We start from the raw sequence: 20897 nt of genomic DNA on the forward strand, positions 1-20897 counted from the left end.
TCCTCTTTTCTGCCTTTTTGATCGCCAAATAATTTTTTCAACTTAGTATAAATCGGTGAACAAGATGGAACTATGTCTTTTCTCTGTAAGAGAGCCGTTGTCTCCAAACTTGATCCATAACTCTCCTCTGATAACACATGGTGAATTCCAGCAGTTGGCTGGGGTGACTTCCTTTGAAACCTCCTCAGCAGCTCTTTCTGCATTTCAGATTTACTCTGGAAGTTGCTTTCGCTATAACTGGTATCGAGAAAACATGACTGCAACATAAACGTGGCAAACTCCATCTGTCTAGCACCAAATACTAACTTCTGGCAATAGAACTGTCTAGCCTGTGACCTGTTATAAAGCTTTTCTGAAAGTTGCATAAATGTATTATATCAAATGCTGCATCATTAAAGGTGATCATTTCTATGCCAGGTTACGATTTGCTTTAAATATCTAGTTAACATCTGCTTTATGTGTTTTGTCTTGAAAACTATTGCTGTTTATCCACCAAGCGTCTATAGCCAGTCTAGTAATAATTACAGTCACTTTTTTTTCCTTTTTAATGTATGCGGGGTTTGTGCTTTGAAAATCATTTGCAGACTTTAGTTAGAGACCAAAATCACCTTCGTTAAAGTCTGAGATGTTATCCCCATAACCTCATTCATCCACTCCCTCCCCAATCATCATTTGTTTACGGATAATTCATGCCTTCCCAATTTCTAGCAAAATGAGCAACCCAAGATATTGGCGATGATTTTTATTTTCATGTATCTTCTGTTAAAAACCTGAATTCACCTTTTGGTCCTCTGCTCCTGTCCCGTTGTCTGCTACTTTGTTTTCCTTAAGGTCTCTAAAATCTCTTCCCTTTTTTGTTCCTGTCAAGTCCTCACGTACCTATCCTGTACTCCATTCACTCAACAAGTGTGTACTGAATAACCCGCCTGGGATCTGGGCTTGCCGTAATTAACTGTAGCTACTAAAGCCTTGTATTTTCTAATTATAGTTTTTTAGTCCATTCAAACTCTGTCATTAAGTCTTTTCTAAACATAGCATTTACTTTTTCTAATTGTAACACCCCACCCACAACCCTTATATTCTTTCAACCTTCTGCCCAGTCAGTAAGTACTACAGTGCCCTAGGCCCAAATCCACAAAATTCCCCACTGACTTCTCATACGATTTTAAATCCTTTTCTCTACTAAGCTAAAATTTTTAAGATTATATTTATTTATTTCTCAGAGAGAGAGAGAAGCAGGGGAATCTGCAGGCAGAGGGAGAAGCAGGCGCCCCGCTGAGCAGGGAGCCTGGTGCACTCGATCCCGAAACCCTGAGATCATGACCTGAGCTGAAGGCAGATGCTTAACCAACTGAGCCACCCAGGTGTTCCAGAATTTTAAATGATTAACTTTTAATTCAGGTTATTTCTCTTTATTTTTATTTTTACTTCTTTTTTAAGTAGGCTCCACACGCAGCATGGAGCCCAAGGGTAGGGCTTGAACTCATGACCCTAAGATTAAAGACCTGAGCCGAAATCAAGAGTCAGATGCTTAACCAGGCTGTTCCTACTTTAAAAATGCATTTTTAAAAGAACCCTACCATTTTACTCTGGAAGAAAAATAAAGAGTTCATCTTAATAAGCCCTGTATAAATGCGATCGATACACAGCTTTTCAGAGCTTTCCAAGGCCCAGGGCCATGTTCCTGGCCATCTGGCTGTTGATCCTACCATGAAATTGGAACTCTGGTTCCCTGATTGCACCCCCACCACTTCTGTCTTTATATCACATGCTCTTTGAAGGAGGCCCTACCCATTTCTTTCTACAGTTTTGCCTCTTTCTTTATTGACTGGGAAGTATTTTCCATAGATTAAAAAAAACAAAAAAACAAAAACCACTCCCAAGCTGATTATCGCTGAGTCATGATTACACCCTGATTGAGCCCCAGCGTTTTGTTTTGACCTTCTGGAGATACGGAGCAAAGAGCCGTGTTCGCCACATGTTAACTTTACCATTTGAAACATTTTTTGATTGGCTAGCCCATTTCCCTTTAGAAGATTCAACATACTCCCACAACCTCACTCACTCTTCCTTAAGCCTTCTCAAACGGTTTAATCATTTTATCCAAAAAAAAAAAAAAGTTTAATCATTTTATCCAAAAAAAAAAAGCGACTTACGCCAGTGATTACGTGGCGTGTAATACAGATAAAACTATATTTGGTAGAAATCGGACCTTGTCAGTTACACACTAAAACCTCAGTTCTTGTAGTTCTCGGAATTTTCAGCTTATCCTCAAAATCCATCCATCTCCATTTATCCTAAGTTCATGAAGTACCATAAAGTCAATTATAATAATTGCGTGGTCCTGCCATGTAAATCTGTCTAGATTGCTGAGTCCCAATGGAGAGAGAGAGGGTCTGTTCCAAAATTATATGAGTAATTACAGCTCTTGGGCCATGGGGTCAATAATACAAAATGAGTAGTTACTAAAAAATAAAAATTTTTATAGTCATCCCTTGTGTTTACATTCGTCATGTGAGTAAGAAGAGAGCTCCTAAAACACTGACATTAGAATTCCACCTGAGGTGTTTGCATATTTATCAGGAGTTTTGATTTTTAGAGCATGTTTTCTTAGAAAATTCCTACTGTGTTGTGACTTGTTTCTCTCCAGCCCTGAGCATGTATGTGGCAGGCGCTGTTCCAGGGGTTTCCTGTACATTCACTCATTGAGGGCTCATCGTCTCATGAAGCAAGCTTAGGAACAGATAGTCAGAAGGGAATTGATTTAGCTGAAAGAAGTCTTTTGAGAGTTACTCACAGGAGAAGCTAAAATCTTCTTAGCTCCTCTGTGGTTAAGAAGTTGTTTATTTCACAGAGGGAAGGAGACTTAACACCAAGTAGCAACCACAGCTGGAGTAGGTAACTGGTATTACTGCTTCATTTGTAAAATATTTTGGCAGCTGCCTAATGCTAATATCTCAAGATAATAGTAATGAATTCTCCCCCCCCCGCCCCCCAGAGAGTGCACAAGAGGGTGGGGGGCAGGGCAGAGGGAGAGACAGTCTCAAGCGGACTCCATACCCAGCATGGAGCTTGAGGCAGGGCTCGATCTCACCGTCCTGAGATCATGACCTGAGCTGATACCAAGAGTCGGACGCTTAACTGACTGAGCCACCCAGGTGCCCCAATAATGAATTCTATTTAGAGATATTCCCCAGCACTTAAAAAAAAAAAAAAAAGTAAATGGCACACAATAGCAAATGTATGTTCCTTTACGTTCACACACTTTTTTTCAAAACCTTTCTGGTGAAATGGTAACTAATTGGAAAATGAATTTTGTTTTCAGACTCAGCAAGTATGGGTAATAGCTTTTATTGCTCAGGCTTACCACTACGTCAGTATTCAGCAAACACAGAATGATTTGTGTCCATAGAGTGATAAAGGCTGCTAATACTCAAGCCAAGCAGTAACTGTGATTTGTAGACGATAAAAGGAGACCAGGCCACCAGTGCATTTTTCATACAATAAAAATTTGACCCAAATGGAGGTCAAGGTTTACGGATGTTGGCAGCCAGATGGAGATGGCTTCGATTTCCCTGGGGACCAAGGAGGAGCGCATAAAGACTGCAAGAGTGTAAAAAACACATTCCATGATGTTTGGAAGACACATTTTGGGGAGTGGTCGCATTAGTATAGCGGAGAGAGCAGCGCTGGTGGGTGTAATTCTGGGGGTGACAGTGAACTCTTTTGGAGACGGGGTTACATTATTTCAACGAAGAGAGCAGTGTGGCGACAGTATAGAAATTCAATCACGAGAAGCCATGTCTTCACCGTGCCGGACACGTTAGACACACGGTTCTGTCCAAATGTTGAGTTGTATCTGCACAGTTAGCCTCTGTAATGAATGGAAAAATCTGGGTCATCATGAATACCTGGCTTCTTCCACTTATTTTTTCAGTGTTGAGTCTACCTTTTTTTTTTTAAAGATTTTATTTAATTATTTGAGAGCAAAAGCACAAGCAGGGGGAGCAGCAGAGAAAGAGGGAGCAGCAGACCCCCCACTGCGCAGGGAGCCTGACGCGGGACTCCATCCCAGGACTCCAGGATCATGACCTGAGCTGAAGGCAGATGCTTCACCCACCGAGCCACCCAGGCGCCCTGAGTCTTTTTTTTTTTTTTTAAAGATTTTATTTATTTATTCGACAGAGATAGAGACAGCCAGCGAGAGAGGGAACACAAGCAGGGGGAGTGGGAGAGGAAGAAGCAGGCTCACAGCGGAGGAGCCTGATGTGGGGCTTGATCCCATAACGCCGGGATCACGCCCTGAGCCAAAGGCAGACGCTTAACCGCTGTGCCACCCATCGAGTCTGTCTTTTAACAAGCCTTTTATACAGCACACTCTGATATGAAGTCCTGGTTGCAGTGTAAATCTGCCTCAGGGTAAAGGAAGGTATCTTGTTGAGCCAGCTGGGTTCCCTAAACCGAGGGAGGGGCAAGCACTTATTCAGGGACTGTGCACAGTATCCTTTCTCACAGTAACCAGGGAAGTGCCTGATGTGCTCGTCCATGGCCTGGGGTCCAGAACCCTAAGGCTCACGGAAGTCAAACACCTTGCCTTTGGACACAGCACTGGAAGTGGCCGCCTCGGAAGCATGAATGCTGACTTTTCAATCAGTCTCTTTCATTAACGTAATGGATATAATGGATGTGAAGAGTATCAGTGAGGAGAAGTTTATTCTGATTATTTAAACTTACCTTTAAATCTTGTCTTTGTGGATGCAGATGAAGGCAGGGAGGAAACTAAAAACGATGATGTGGTTGCCTTGAGAGTGATTTTCCTCAGTGGCTTTCTGGAATGTGGTATAATCTGCAGAAGATGTGGATTTTAGCAAATGCCGTTAAAAGGCAATAAATTTTAGTGTGGATGAGGCTCTGTGGCCAGTTTTAGGAACAGTGGTGTTTGGAATGAAACCCAGCATTTCGCTTTAACAACACAAAGCTACAGTGTTCTGGTGGGTGAATGCACGCACTCAAGGAGAAGTGTCCTTGGAAATCATTGCAGTGACTTACATGTAACTCTAGATCTTGCCTTGTTCATTATGTGAGCGCTGCACAGACGAGCATTCATGACTTCCACGTTCCCAAAGCCCCACAAGCTCCACGCCTGTTCTCTGGATGTGCTAGAGGCTTCGTCGGCATTTCCACAGCTCAGCATGGAATTTTAATCTTTCATGATTCAAGGAGCCCGTATCACGTGCACAGCTCATTACCAGAACTCATTGTGCAAGTATCAAAAAATACAGAGAGGTGACAAAACACAGCCTACGGTGTACCAATGCAGGGCCGGTGTTCAGGACGGCTCCGACCTGCGTCAGACCCTACGACTGTGTGGTTTGGGGCATCTTCTGAATGCAGTTCCACGTTTGGGGGAGACAAAATTTGCTGTGTGCTGTGTTTCCACGCGGGGGATTGTCACCTCCCTGAACTCGAGCGGGGCTCCTCTGGGTAATGCACAATCCCTTTCTTTGATCGTGCTCGTCCTAGCTTACTCGTCCGTTCTTACCGGTGATCCTAGCAACTCTCGGGAATGGGTAGTTACAAGTATTACAAATCGTAGACGAGGGAGACGAGGGCACTAAAGAGATGGGGCCTCTTCCGAGCCGGTGAGAGAGTAGCGACAAGCCCAGTTTCCCAAGATCCCCAGTACCTACATTTTGTCCCCGCAGACGGAAGCTCAGGGACATCTGAGTGATACTTGAATGAATGAAGCGTTTCTTCCTGGGATTGCACCTACTAACTGCGTGTCATGAGACACTATCCGGCCGCTGAGAGAGTGAGTGCTGTAAACATCACAACACATGCCTTAAGTGATTCAGCTAATTACATGTGTTTTTATGTCTCTAAAAGACTAACGTGTGATCCTTGAAGTAGAGAAAGTTGTACATTCAAATGTTTCTACTGTGTGTGTGTTTATTCTAACAAGGAGACTGGGAACTAAACAATTTCTTTGCTGCTAATTCATCCTGGATTATGGTCTTACTTCTATGGAACATAAAAGTCCTGAAGCCATGTCTTTTCACGGTATCATCCCAGTTGGCTTTGTGGATAGTTGCCTCTACAATGTGGAAATGGTAATTATCTGAAAAAGCTGATAGAGACAGAAGCTTGAGGAAAGAGATGGGTGCGATTCAGGGAGATCTCTGGGGGGTCTCTTGGCCCTGTGGACCTGGGGTCAGGAGATAATGTCCTGGTGTCCCCAAATCCAGCCCCTTGCCTGTTTTGGTATGGCCTGTAAGCTACGAACAGTTGTTACATTTTTTAAATGGTTGGGTAAAAAAAATCAAAGGAGGAGTTCTATTTCATGACATGTGAAAAGTATATGAAAATCAAACGCTGTGTCTATAAATAAAGCTTTATTGTAACTGGGCAGTGGTCATTTGCCTACACGTTGTCCGCAGCTGCTTTCGCAGGAGAGATGACTATTTTCAATAGACTCCATGGCCTATAAAGCTGAAAATATTTATTTTCTGACACCCCCCCACCCCCGCTTTGAAAAATTTTATTTATTTCAGAGAGAGAGCAAGCATGAGAGGGGGAGTGGCAGGCAGAGGTAGAGGGAGAAGCAGACTCCCCCCTAAGTAGGGAGCCTGATGTGGGACTCGATCCCAGGACGCTGGGATCATGACCTAAGCCACCCAGGTGCCCCTACTCTCTGACCCTTTAATATAAACGTTTGCCACCTCCTGCTGTTGACCGCGGGGGCCAGTGCTGAGTTCTGACTCACTGAGGCCAGTGACCTGTGAGCCTGTCCTCACACCTAAATTCAGAGGGCTGGGTGCCTAGCCTTGTTTCTCCAGCGTCCTCCCCCTGCCACACTGAGTTGTGTTTGGTGTATTGCCATTGCTTTGTTTTTTAAAACATTACTTGTAAGAAAGTTCAAGAAACCCATTGTCATGACTCCTAGAATGGTATTATGGAGTTGTTGTTCATTTATTATGACACATGATCTCCTTACAGAGACCCATGGGAGAAATTTCCATCTGGTCTTAGTACCAGAAGGGTTCTATTTTTCTGAGGTGTTTGCTTCTTTGTTTTGTTTTTGTTTTTGGCATAATGCTTTGTAAACTGTAAACTGTGTGACTGTCCGGGTTTCCCCCTCAGCACGCCTGCCAGTGAACTCAGATGTGCATTTGCGGCCCATTCACCATGGCTCTGCTCCAGCTTCTGCTCGGTGCTATGTCCCTTTATGTCCCTACGCTATTTTCTCTTTCCTCTTTCTCATCCATTTCTGATTCATTGAGCTTTTGCTATGCTCTATGTATCTTACAAGTCACTGTACATTTAAGGAACCATGCAGAAAATACTAAATTAAAAGCAAGACACATTTCAGTTTTAGTTGCAGAAGATCATGGAGCTCTCCTTATGGTCCCACTTCAGAGAGCCCTTCATCCCCTCCCCATTACTGTGTGACCATCCAGGGCTCTGGCTGCAGGGCCTTCAACACCAGTCCCTGAAATGCTCACTGGGTTCTCTGTGGTCTCATGCTCTACTTTCCTGGAGACTTATAAACAAGCCACTTCAGGATGGATAAAATCCTAGATCGGAGGTTCTTCATCCAGATTCCAGAGAACCCAGGACTCGGGACAGTTGTGAACAAGGATGGGGAATTTTTTTTTTTTTCTTTTAAAGAGAGAGTGGGGTGGGGCAGAGGGAGAGAGAGGGAGGGAGAATCTCAAGCAGACTCTGTGCTGAGTGTGGTCCCGCCCCGGAGCTCGATCCCCCGACCCTGAGATCATGACCTGAGCTAAAATCTGGAGTCCAATGCTCAATCCACTGAGCCACCCAGGCGCCCCAGATTTTAATTTTTTAAGGCCCCATTCAAATGGATCACTTAAAGGACTTGACGTACAGTGCCCTCTTGGAGCATTGATTCCAGCTGTCATCACTCAGTGTCCCTCTTTCTTCCATAAAACAAGTGTCCGTGTCTTCATACAGAAATCCTCTTGGCTTTTGCCATATCAGCTCTTCGTATTTTCTAGTAAGAAATTAAAAACCTACCACTTTCACACTCTGTGGTTTGTAGTTCGTATTAAAGAGATTGGAGTCTCTGCATTTTCAGAGTTTGACTTTGGAAGCATTTCATAAGTTTGGAATTGGATAAAACAAACGCCACCAGGGATTAATGACATAATACCTTTCATGCAGTTCTGTGCCTTGAATGGTTCTGTTATTGTTTTGATGAATCAAGAATATTTGTTTTTCAAGTACGGGGATGCCAGGCTTCATTGAGAATACTGTTCTCTGCTACTGTCTAAGGTGTTTTACGTCCATGGTTATAATTCTCTGTATGCTTGCCTGTGTTTTATGCTGTCTTGTGTTCTGTTCATTACATGGGTTCTGCATGCTGCCCTTAATTGATTGAGACCTGAGTGGGACCTTAGGGACTATCTGTCTTGTCCAGTACTTTTCAATCCTGCTAAGCTTCTCAAAATACTGATGCCTGGACCCCACTCCCAGAGAATCGGATTGAATTGGTCTGTTTTGGTCTCTTTAAAAGCCGGCTAGAAGGTTCCTCAGTTCTTCCTGGCTAGAGAACCATAGTGTAGCCTGAGTCCTTGCCTGGACAGATGTGGAGCATTGCAACATGCCTGAGAGCCACCAGCTGACCAGTAACAGGCTGGTTTTCTCTACTTTGGGACGCTACTTGCTCTTTTTGGATTTTTTTTTCCAGAAATGTTAGGCCATTTCCCAGCTAGCAAACTTCTGTGATTGCTGCATTCTTCATGGAATATTTAAAATTAAATATTGCAACTGGAATGTAAAAGCTTGCCAGGCTTGTCCTGTTTTACCATTACCTAATGAGCAGACAGCTTTCTGGAAAAACCTGGAGAGCATTCTTTTAGTCAGCTGTTCTTGGCTGTGATGACTATTTATCCTTGGAAATTTGCCCTATCCTCCTATCACTACCAAGAGGGTGGCCCATTTTTGTAAGTAGCTTGTGATTCTTGTAATGTAAGTCTCCAGTCCTCACTGTTGAACCTAGTGTGTTCTGATGGGAATAAATCTAAAAGAACCCCTTTGTCACATTTGATGGACTTGAGTACAGGAACCCATATTGGAAGAACTCTCCAAAAATGCCTTTGCTTTGTGAGTTATCAGTGTAACTGTAGCATTTCTGGGGAAAATGTGGAAGTACTTCTGGGCAGAAATGCTGTCCCTTTATGTGTGCCTAGCACTTAAGATTACTTAGAATGAATCAATTTAATTTATAACCAAGCCTTACTACCCATTGTGACTTCACATGGCTCAGTTTATCTGGTTATGGGTTTTGATCAACTTTATCTCATTAGTCTTTATTTATCTCATTAGGTTTAAAAGTCAATAAGTTGCTGTATCCAGCGCTTACCTTCCCAGAGACTCTTCATTCTCAATGCCGTACATAAAAGAACAAACAGACATTAAATAGAGATATTTAGGCTCAGAGATTAGATGACTCAAGCTCATGGCAGTTCTTAAATTAATGGTAGGCTTTGTGTTTTACAGTTGGTTTCTTCAGAACAGCACCTTTCTTTCTTCCTTCTGTCTTATTTTTAAGTGAATTTGGTTACAACTGTTTTGAAAACTATGTGCTCACATATATTAAGCCTAAAAGAAATGAAAAATTATTTTTTTTACTCTAGTTCTCCTATACAACTATTAGGAGGAAAACCAAATTTCACCTGTTGCGGGTCAGGAGACCTGGGGATCAAACATGACAGAGAACAGGGGGGCCTGGCTGGCTCAGTCGGTGGAGCACATGACTCTTGATCTCAGGGTCATGAGTTCAAGCTCCACATTGGGCATAGAGCTTACTTTAAAAAAAAAAAAAGACAGAGAACAAATGGCTTGGCATCTTGGAAGCAGGGTAAATAAGAATAGAGAATTCTCCAACCAGCACGGAGAGCTGCCAAGTGAATTTTCTCCTCAAGAAAGCTCTTTGTGCCTCTTTTGGACCATCTTCATTTTCGGAGGTGATATAATTTCAACATTTCGTAGAGTAGAACCTCTTTATCAAGTTCCTACTAGAGGCCTATCTGCTATCTCTTTATAGGAAAACAACTTCACTCTATAAGGTTTATATTGTTGCCTCCGTGTGGACTAGACCTTGAACCAGTCCATATCTAAGGCTGCTAGCTCTTCCTGCCAAGGATGGAGATTAAAACAAAAAATCACAAAGTTGAGATAACAATCATTTTTTTTTTAGCTATACTTAGCCTTATGAATAAAGATAAACATTTTAATGTATGTTTTGAGAACTTATTTTGAAAAAAGATTTGGTGACGCAAAGATTTAAGCATGAAAGAATAAAATCGTAAAGCTACAAGAAGAAAACATGGATCTTTTATAGCCTCATAATCTGGAAGACCTTTCCAAGTGTGATGCAAACTCATACACACACACACAACACACACACACGTACGTACGAATACAGGTTAATATAAAACCATTTTTTAAATTACATGCCAAAGATTTTTTTTTTAATTAAAACAAAGTCAAAAGATAACAGCGTGGGGTGGGAGGAATTTGTAACTCATAGGAGACATAGGGCTGCTTTCCAATATATATATAGCACTCCTACGAAAAAAAGATCAGCAATCAACAGAAAAAAATGTGAAAGAATATGAAATTCACAGAAAAATATAGATGGCTCTTAAACATATGAAGAGGCGCTCAATCTCATTCATTAGCAGAAATACAAATTAAAAGTATGAGATTTAACTTTTCACCTGTCAGATTGGCATAGGTAAAAACTGAAGGCGGCATGTTGTGTTGGCAAGAATGTAAAGAAATGAGCATTCTCATGCATTGCTAGTGGAGGTGTATATTGGTATGGTCGTCATAGAGATGTTTGGAAATATCTCTTAGAATTAAAATAGAGCATATTTTTTTGAGCTAGCAAGTCAAATTCTAGAACTTTTTTCCAGCGAGGTCTTGCAAATGTGTAAGATAATATATGTGCAGTGATATTCTTGGCAGCATTTTGTAACAAAGAGTTGGAAACAACCTGATATCAATCCATGGAAGGACTGTGTTAGTACATAGTACTAGTTTGTTATTATAATATATCCATAGTACAGACTAGTTTGCAACTGTTAAAAAAGAATGAGGTATCCCCTAAATATACCAATATGGAAAGATCTCCAAGCACTTTTTTAAGTTAAAAAAAAAAAGGCATAGTGTTAAACAGTGTCTATAGGCTGGTAACACTGAGGAGAAAAAGGAAACAAGATGCATACAGTTGTAAATGCCTCGACTATCTCTGGAAGCAGCAATAGTAAGCCAATAGTATCATTGCCGCCAGCAAGGAGCAGGAGGCAGGAGATTCACTTTTCAAAAACAGAAAACTGTATCTATCTACCTATCTGCTTACCTACCTACCTACCTAGATAATGTATATAGTTAAGACCTGTGAAGGGTCTGTAATTTTATCCCACTTACCATCTAATAAGTTAGCTTGTCATAGTTTCAAAGCAGAAAACATAAGACCTGTGGGTTAGGGAAAAATGATTTTATTACTCCTAGCATAGTGAGCAGTATGAACATTAGGATGTGTGTTGGTTTCTCTTGCCCCCTCTAGATGTATCTAGATGGAATCCTGCATAAGCAGTGAGTTATATTACAGGAGAGGAGCTCTCAGCCTAGGGAACCTGGACCTTTTAATAATGGGCAAATAGGCAGGCTGGCCCTTTGCTCTGGACGGAGATGCTCTCTCTGTAACCCAAGGCTATTCCCTCTACAAACATCCTTGAAAAGACGGTCTGGAATAAACAGCAGTGAGCACCCCACTCATATGATGTGCAGAGACCTAAGAGACCCATGGAGAATTATTTATCTCTTATTTATTTACTTGTAAACTTGGACATGCATATACACATACACATATGAGGCTTGAAGGCTGTTAGTAACTCTTGATACTTGGAGGCTTTCAGAAGCTAAGTTGTGTAGAGAGTGAACTCATTGGTCATATTGGTAAGCCTGGGTCTGATGTCACCCAACTCTGCTTAGGTCAAGGGTCATTATGGTCACAAACTCCACCCTTGGCTCTGGTCCCCTCTCTGCAGGGCATGTCATTGGTCTGGAGAAGCCCCAGCTGAGAGTGAGAGCATGAATGGACCACCAGCTCAAGCCATTCTCCACTACTGTAGCAAGTAACAGTCGTCACCACCTTGGGCATGTGTGGTACTCTAAGATTTGGGAATTAGACCCACTCTTTTCTTCAGCACTGGAGTGAGCCTTCCTTTGTTTGGTCTCACACAGCTCAGTTTCACCCTGAAATTAATTTAGGCCTATGCTTTGCAAGTCTGAACTGAAAATGGGCAGGCGTGGGTGGGTGGTGGTGGCTTTCTTGGTTTTGGCACCTGAATAACAAAGTACCCCGGGAACAAGCTGTCATTCATCAGTGGAACACACGGGAATTCTGTCTCATGGTTCGGGCTGGGCCAGCAGGAGTCATGGCAGAGGAATGAGTTAGCACCCTGTTAGTCGGCACTGAGCGCCTCCTGAGTTACCCTGAATACCCTGTATTCTGCCCCTGCAGCAATGGCCCATATTTTTAAACTCTATTGAAGGGTAATATACATACAGAAAAATATATAAATCTTACCTGCATTGCCCAGTGAATTTTCATAAACACACCTGTGTAACCAGCACCTAGACTGAGAAACAGATGCTAATTGATTCCCAGAAGCTCCTTCCAGTCACTGATTCACTCTCCCAAGGTCCCCATCAGAGTAGTTTTGCTTGGTTTTGAACTGCATGGACAGGCGATTGTACATACTCCATCCTTCCATGTCTGGCTTCTTGTGCGCCAAGTTGCACTGGTGAGGGTCACCATATCGTTTATGTGTGGCTGGTATTTGTCCATTCTCAATGCTGTGTCACCGTGATTCTCAACCAGGTCTGACTGTGCTCCTCAACTGGTGTTGACAGTGTCTGGAGACATTTTCTGGTTGTTAAGCTAGGAGTAGGGGGAAGGTCGCTGCTAACCATCCCAGAATGCACAGGTCAGTCCCCCACGACAAAATATCAATCGTGCCATGGTTGAGATAGCCTGCTGTATAGTATTCCATTGTGTGCACATACCACAACTTACTTAGCCACGCATTTCTTAGAGCCTCAGCTTCACATTCAGGAGCACTGAACAGCTCAGCCTGGGCTTTGAAATCCTTGAGACCATGCTTACCATAGTCTCATCAAAATAAAGAAACTACAGAACAGGAGATGTTTCGCACTTAGGATGAATGTTAGGGTCAAGATGAGTTATTGTGTGGAGTCTCATAGTCATAGACAAAAACTGTGTATTTTGTAGCCACTACAAGAATTTGAGGAGATTCTGAGTGAATGAAATGGGCTAACTCAGGGTTTTCATCAAGCAGTGAATATGTGAAGGGACATCCTTAAAAACAGCTTTCTGGCAGTATAATCTATATATAAAACTCACCCAATTTAAGGATTCAGTGACATACAATTCAAAGGTTCCTAGGAAATTTATGAAGTTGTGCACTCATCATTAGTCTAATTTTAGAACATGTCCATCACACCCAGAAGACTCGTCGTGCTCACTTGCATTGCTCCTGTTCCCACCCTCTGTCGCAAGAACCAACAGTCTACTTTCTGCCCCCAAATATTTTCCTTTTCTGGGTGTTTCCTAGAACTGGAATCATGTAATCTGTGGTATTTTCTGTCTGGCTTCCTTCATTTTGTAAAATGTTTTCAAGGTCTATCCCTGTTGCAGCAGACGTCACTCATTCTTTTTTATGGCCGAATAGTATTCCATTGTGTGGATGTATCACATGTGTATTTGCAAGTTGGTGGACATTTGAGTTGTTCCCAGTTGCAGGCTATTGTGAGAAGTGGATGTGAAGTATTTGAAGCATAGCTAGGTAAAAGGCTAGCACAGGTGGGCTTTGGAAGTAGGGACAGGATTCTGGGTCAGATACTACGTATCATTTTTGAGGATAATTTACACAATTAAAAAATGGAAGGGAAAAGACCAGAGAATGATGATACAAACAGCATTAGGCTAACAAGGAAAAGGGACTTCTGACACTTACCTATATAGACCTTAGCATTTTGAAGGCATTTTATAACCAGATTGCAGGGCAGCAAAACTGTCTTAAAGGGAAGAAACTATAGAGCTGATTGCACTAAGAGAAGTCATTAAATATGCCATGCTTTTTAAAGCACATTTTTATAATGTGAATTCAAAGAAATTGAGGTTTATATCTTTATCCAGGTTCAAGAAATGCCCAATATAGGAAAGAAAGAAAAAAAGAGAAGAAAGAAAGAGAGAAAGAGAAAGAAAAAGAGAAAGGAAGGAAGGAAAGAAAGGAGAAAGAAGAGAGGGAGGGAGAAGGGATTGTAAGCGGAGGGAAAAAACCCGCAAGCTAAAGCTTTCGCTCCCTGATCCAGGTTTCCATTTTGATAGCGGATCTTCCATTAAAGATGTGTGTTTGCTCCAGGTTTGCCGAGTTAGCTCGCGTCTGCGTCTGCAGAAGAGCAAAGCATAACGCCCCGCCCGGCCCCTGTCTTGCCCACACAGATCAACAAAGGGCCAGCTTGTGAGGCAGGCACACAGAATCCAGTCAGCTCGGCCCTGAGGCCGATTTTTCCAGTGGAACCAAGAAAACCCTTGTGTTCTGGGCAGAGTTCATCACCAGCACTCCAACAACGCATGTTTATAAGGCCCTGCGGCAGGATTTCCTAGGGCCGTAAAACCACCCAACTCCCTGGGCGTTGTTCCCGATTCTAGAGAGCGAGCTTTCTGACCAGGTCCTGCAGATGGAGAACCACGCAGGATATTCGCGTTCGAGGAGAGTTACGGAGCCGGGCATCTGAAGAGACCTTTGCAAAAGCACGGAAGCGCTCACCGAAAACAAGCACGGAGGGGTGAAGAACCGCTGTGTTCCAGCACCCTCGGCGGGCGTCCCACGAGTGAGGCTGCCACTGGGCTGGGGGGGGGGGGGGGGGGCTTGGGGTCGGCCTCCTCCGCGCCGGCAACAGGCGGGTGTGCACGTCCTCAGGAGGAGGAGGAGGGACACGGGACAAGCAGGGTCAGGCGGAGAGGCCGAGGTGGGGCCGAGCCGAGAGGCCGAGGTGGGGCCGGGCCAGCCCGTGCTGACTGTAAAGCCAGGCGTCTGGAAAGTTCTCTTCCTCGCCGGGGGGGCCGGGGCTGGAGGGAAGGAGGCTGCTAAGCCGGGGATGCTGTCGCCCTACTCCTGGGGCTGGAGCTCGGTCCTGCGGTCGTGTAGCGTCTGAGGGAACGTGCTCTCCCTGCCGCTGTCTCCGCGCTGACGGGATCCCGCAGAGGTCTGGGGTGGGCGTCCGCCCGAGCCGTGCGAGGTCTGCGCGGCCGGCCTGCCGGGCTGTGGCGCGCCCACCGGAAGGCTCACTCACGCGGTTGCGCGCACCAGGCTCCCGAGGCTGCCCTGAGCCTGCCCTGCTGGCCGAGCCGCGGTGTCCCGACGGACCGCAGGGAGCGGAAGAGCAGGGAAGCGAGGCCCAGCCTGTCAGCCATTTTGAATCCGTGTCTCGCCCGCTGTGTCGGCGCGTGTGGCCCACAGAATGCGGCGGGCGGCGCGATCCTCATGCGCGCAGGCCCGATGGGGCTGCGGCCGGCCTGTCGGGCTCGTCCTGCTCAAACAGGCCTGGTCCGCGCCCCCAGGACCCCAGGCCTGGCCTTGACGACCCGAGCCCGGTGACGGCCGCCCGCGCGCCTTTCCCTCCGCGTGTGTCACAGCAGGCCCGGGGCGAACGTGGGCCTCCGGTGGGCCACGGAGGGGCTTGCGGTTCCGGAGCCACGGCCATCAGGCTCTGGCCCGGCCCGCCGGTGCTTGGGGCCGTCCTCCCGGTGTCCGCCCTCGTGGCGGCGCTTTGCCTGTGCGCGCCTTCGGACAGCCCGCGAGCCTTGCGTGTCTGGCCTCGCGCCTCGCTGTGTTTGGAAGGCCTGTCCTTCTTGGGTGGCTCTGTCATCGGTCTGTCCTCACTCTGTGCAACGTGGTGCGGCCTGACGTCCTTACCACACTCCTCACCGTCCCGTGAGGCAGGTGCTGTGGGGAAACTTGAGGCTTGGCGCGGCTGTCGGATTTACTGCGCGCGAGCTCTGCAGGCCCCTGTGGCGCCCGCCGGCCTGGAGCCCGGAGCCCGGGAGCCTCACTGCCTGACTGAGCTCCGTGCGCGAGCAGCTCTTGGGCCTGGTCGTCTCCCTTCCGCCCCCTTAACAGGGGTCAATTGTGCCGCTGTAGGAGCTGGACCAGGAGACAAAAATCTCTGTCGCCGGGCCCCCCGTGGACCTATCCCTGCCCCCGGAACTCAGCTTTGTGCCGAGGCCGGCTTTACTGAGCTCCCCCAGGTGGCCCCACTGGTTCACCTGACATTTCCGAATCCCTAGTAAATCCGGGGTACGCTGGAGCTGGGCCCCCCATTACAAAAGCACATTTAAAAGCTCGACTCAGGAGAGGAGAGAGGACAGTTAGTGTATTTTTGGCCTTGAAGTGTTTAGGCTCCACTTTTGTTGGGTGGAATATGAAGAGACAGGACTGTTTGGCTTTTTTGTTTTTAATTAAAGAAAGAAAAAGAAGAAAAAAGAAAGAAAGAAAGAAAAAAGAAAAGAAAGACAAGTTTCCCAGCCTTGGGTCAGGAACCAGGAAGCTGATGGGAGATCAGTTCTTGACATCTTCCGGGAAGGAAATGGAAGGGCTCAAAGAGGGCCACCGGTTCCCAAATTCCATCCTCAGTAGAAAATGAGATACTCTGTTCCTTCTTCTTTCCCTGGCCATTTTCAACAGGGCAGGCGTTTGTTAGATCTTTGGCAAGGTGATGGCCAGATATCATGTACCCCTGGCGGGCAAATCGCACACTTTGTCTCCTGCCCTGGAGAATAAGAAGTAATGTTGGCTGCTGCCTTCAAATGTGGACGGAAGTTTCTGTTTGTTTGTTTGAATGACAAAGCTGGTTGTGTAGGTATTTACAGCTAGGTTAAAACAAAGTTTTTTGTCAAGGCATTTTATTCAAGTTACATGTGCTGGCTGTCCTCTGTAGAACTTTATCCTTCCATCCTTTTCTTCCAGACACTTCTTTCCACCGCAGAATCTGTGAGCCTTGCCAGAGGGTGGCAGTTCTCAAAAAACAAAAAAAAGCTATTTTACCCATTGGTTAATAGAGGGGGAAGGGGCAGCTACTTGGGAAGGTCTGAGTGCAGTCTTCTTGGATCCTGAGGTTGACTTCTCTTCTCCCAGTGTCTCCAGACAGCCCTCCCCATGTCTGGCCGCACAGCCTCCCCCTCACTGCTCCCCCCCTCCCCTAGTGCACGACCCTGCTCACCACCACTTTCAAGGTCATGTGTGAAGTCTGCACGTTCTTAATATAGCCTCTTAGGGCTTGTTGGAAGAGATTATCTGAACTTTGAAAAACGATGGTGTCTGAAATTGCAGAACTTGGTAAAATGCTTGGTCTATTGAGATGATGCCTACCGTTCTCCCACCCTGCCGTTGTAGAAACAACTGCAGGCAGCAGTTTGGAACCAAGACTTTGAAACCATCCTTTCCCTGTGACTGACACCAAGACTCTTGAAAGAGATTTTTGTAAATGAAGTGAGGTAAAGACTTAGGTACAGAGACAAACATCCTCAGGGTTCAAATGTGTGTGATAAATGCAAGACAAGGCCTCATTTTCTGCAAAGGAAAGCCCTAGTAGATTGCAGATAAAATACAAGATTTCCAGTTACGTTTGAACTTCGCATAAACAATCATTTTCCCCCACCGTTTCGTTATTTATTTTTATTGAAGTACAAGTAACCACAGTGTTATTAGTTTCAGCTGTACAATATAGTGATTCAACAGTTCTGTGCATTACTTCAGTGCTCATTGTGATAAGTGTGCTCGACTCCCCTTTATCTCTTTGATGCCTCCCCCCTCACTTCCTCTCTGGTAACTCCCAGTTTGTTCTCCACATTTAAGAGTCTGTTTTTTGTTTGTCTCTTTTTTCCTTTGTTCATTTGTTCTGTTTCTTAAATCTCATATATGAATGAAATCATGATCATTGTCTTTCTCCATCTGACTTATTTCACTTAGTAAAATACCCTCTAGTTCCATCCATGTCCTTGCAAATGGCAAGATCTTATTCTTTTTTAAGGCTGAGTTATATTCCCGTGTGTGTGTGTGTGTGTGTGTGTGTGTGTGTGTGTGTGTGTGTATTCCACATCTTCTTTATCCATTTATCTAGAAATGGACACTAAGTTTGCTTCCATACCTGGTAGTGGAATTCCTAGATCATTTTTAATTTTTTGAGGAACCGCCACACTGTTTTCCACATTGGCTACACCAGTTTGCATTCCCACCCACAGTGCATGAGGCTTCCTTTCTCACCAAATCCTCTTCATTGCTTATTATTACTTTTTTTTTCTTTTTTATTCTAGCCATTCTGACAAGTACAAGGTGATATCTTATGATTTTGACTTGTATTTCACGGATGATGAGTGATGTTGAGCACCTTTCCATGTGTTTGTTGGCCACTGTATGTCTTCTTTGGAAAAATTGCTATTCAGGTCCTCTGTCCATTTTTTAATTGGATTTTTTGAGGGGTGTGTTGAATTATAAAAGTTATTTATATATTTTGGATGTTAAACACTTGTCGGATGTATTATTTGCAAATATCTTCTCCCATTCGGTTGGTTCCCTTATTTTGTCTATGGTTTCCTTCACTGTGCAGAAGCTTTTTATTTTAGTGTAGTCCCAATAGTTTAATTCTGCTTTTATTTCCCTTGCCTGAGGTGACATGTCTAGAAAAATGTTTCTACAGCTGATGTCAAAGAAATTACTGCTTATGTTCTCTTCTAGGCGTTTTATGGTTTCAGGTCTCACATTTAGGTCTTTAATCCATTTCAAGTTTATCTTTGTGTATGCTGTAAGAAAGTGATCCAGTGTCATTCTTTTACAAATAGCTGTCCAGTTTTCCCAACGCCATTTTTGAAGAGACTGTCTTTTCCCCATTGGATACTCTTGCCTCCTTTGTGATAGATTACTTGACCGTATAAGCATGGGTTTATTTCTGGGCTGCCAATTCTGTTCCATTGATCTTTGTGTCTTTTTTGTTTGTTTTTGCCAGGACCATACTGTTTTGGTTACCACAGATAAAATACAAGATTTCCAGTTACGTTTGAATTTCACATAAACAGCGAAATAATTTTTAGTATGTCCCAAATATTGCATGGGACATATGGTATTTTTATTTTTCAAATCTGGCAACTCTGACGAGGTTTTCAATATATTTTCAGCACGATTTCAATCATTTAATGTTTTGTGAGTACTTTGCGACCAGTGGGTAGGCTTGGAGGCAGTCTCAGGAGGCTAGACAGCTGGCCTTGTGTGTGTCTCTTTTGCTGCTGTGCCTGCAGCTCCTGGCACATTCTTTGGCATATAGCTAGTGCTCAATGAATATTTTTTGAAAAAAATTAAAGGAATAAATGAAGTATGGAACATGATGGATTCATGATTTGTGATGCTTGTAACCTAGGTCGGATGGAATACAAGCTCACATATGTACAAAGATAGTATGACTAACGCTGTCTTATTTTAGATTTTAACTGGTTAATTTGCTGACCAGACTAGCCACTTAGGTAAAGGAACTGGAATCTAGATACATGAAAGCTTAATCCCACTTCAAAAAGAAGTGATGATTGAACAGGAAATTGCACATTGTCTTATCTGAATTTGACTGTAATCTATTAAATTATCTGATTTAAAACTGCCCTACTAGAGGTCACCTGCCTTCATATACTTCTTTGTTCTAAAGTTCTAATCAAATGAATTGTATATCTTTAGTATCCTATTTCTAACAGGATTGAATATGATTAAGGGGAAGATGGATGTGTACTGAGTAGGCAGGTGGAACCTGGAGCCTTACTATAACATTATTGTAGGTTTAATCTACATTGTTCTTCTAAGGAATTTATATCTCATTATAACACTTTCATTTACAATAGCACTAAATAAAAAGCTAATTAACATATATCTTTCCAGAAATATAGGCGTGTGGTGGGCAGCTGGGTGGCTCAGTCTGTTAAGCATCAGACTCTCGATTTCTGCTCAGGTCATGACCTCACAGTTGTGAGACTGAGCCCCGTGTTGGGCTCCGTGCTGAGTGTGGAGCATGCTTGAAAGTCTCTCTCTTTCTGCTCCTCCCCCAACTCATGCGTGCTCCCTCTCTCTCCCTCTCTCTCTCTCTCTCTCTCAAAAAAAAAGAATTAGGCCTTTGGGACTTGTTACAGTTTGTTTTATTATTTTTCAAAATATAAAACAGGCAAGTACACTTAGTATAATCATAAGTTATTCAAATCTTAGGATTTGTAAGTACTTTAAATGTACTATTTACCATTGAGGTTATATATATTCTCTCTCTTCTTCAGAGGAAAATCCTTAAGAATTATAGACATTTCTAAGAAACAAAAACCCAAGTACTCTTTTTTATTCAGTCTTTTTTGTAAGACTGACCAAAACAACCCTGTATTTCCTTTTTTTTTTTTAAGATTTTATTTATTTATTTGATAGCACAAGCAGGGGGGCACGGCAGGCAGAGGGAGAGGGAGAAGCAGGCTCCCCCACCCCCATGCAGGGAGCCTGATGTGGGACTCGATCCCAGGGCCCTGGGATCATGACCTGAGCTGAAGGCAGATACTTAAACTGACTGAGCCACCCTGATGCCTCATCCCCGTATTTCTTTTCTTACTTTTCTTTTCTTGCTTGAAGTGGTGCTCACATTCAGTCCCACCAGTTCTGTCCAAGCTGTAGTATAACAGAAAAATTTGAGTCCCAATTAAAGGAGAAGATTGATGAATTTACACTAAAAACACTAACTCGATGGCGAGCGACATCATAAGGATC

General features: G+C 44.0%; 1 protein-coding gene across 3 annotated transcripts in view; it reads left to right on the plus strand.

Moving 5' to 3' along the window:
* The window catches only part of PAPSS2 (3'-phosphoadenosine 5'-phosphosulfate synthase 2), a 68367-nt gene that overhangs the window by 6160 nt on the left and 41310 nt on the right, over nucleotides 1-20897 (plus strand). The window contains exon 1 of one of the 3 annotated variants that reach the window (XM_034662379.1): nucleotides 5771-5812. The exons of the other annotated variants lie outside the window; for them this stretch is intronic. Coding sequence (XP_034518270.1) covers nucleotides 5786-5812 — 27 coding nt within the window. The 5' untranslated portion in view covers nucleotides 5771-5785. Of the gene's footprint in view, nucleotides 1-5770; nucleotides 5813-20897 lie in introns of those variants that run through there. 3 annotated transcript variants of the gene reach the window in all.

This window comes from Ailuropoda melanoleuca, chromosome 6 (genome assembly GCF_002007445.2).
Source record: "Ailuropoda melanoleuca isolate Jingjing chromosome 6, ASM200744v2, whole genome shotgun sequence".
NCBI lineage: Eukaryota > Metazoa > Chordata > Mammalia > Carnivora > Ursidae > Ailuropoda > Ailuropoda melanoleuca.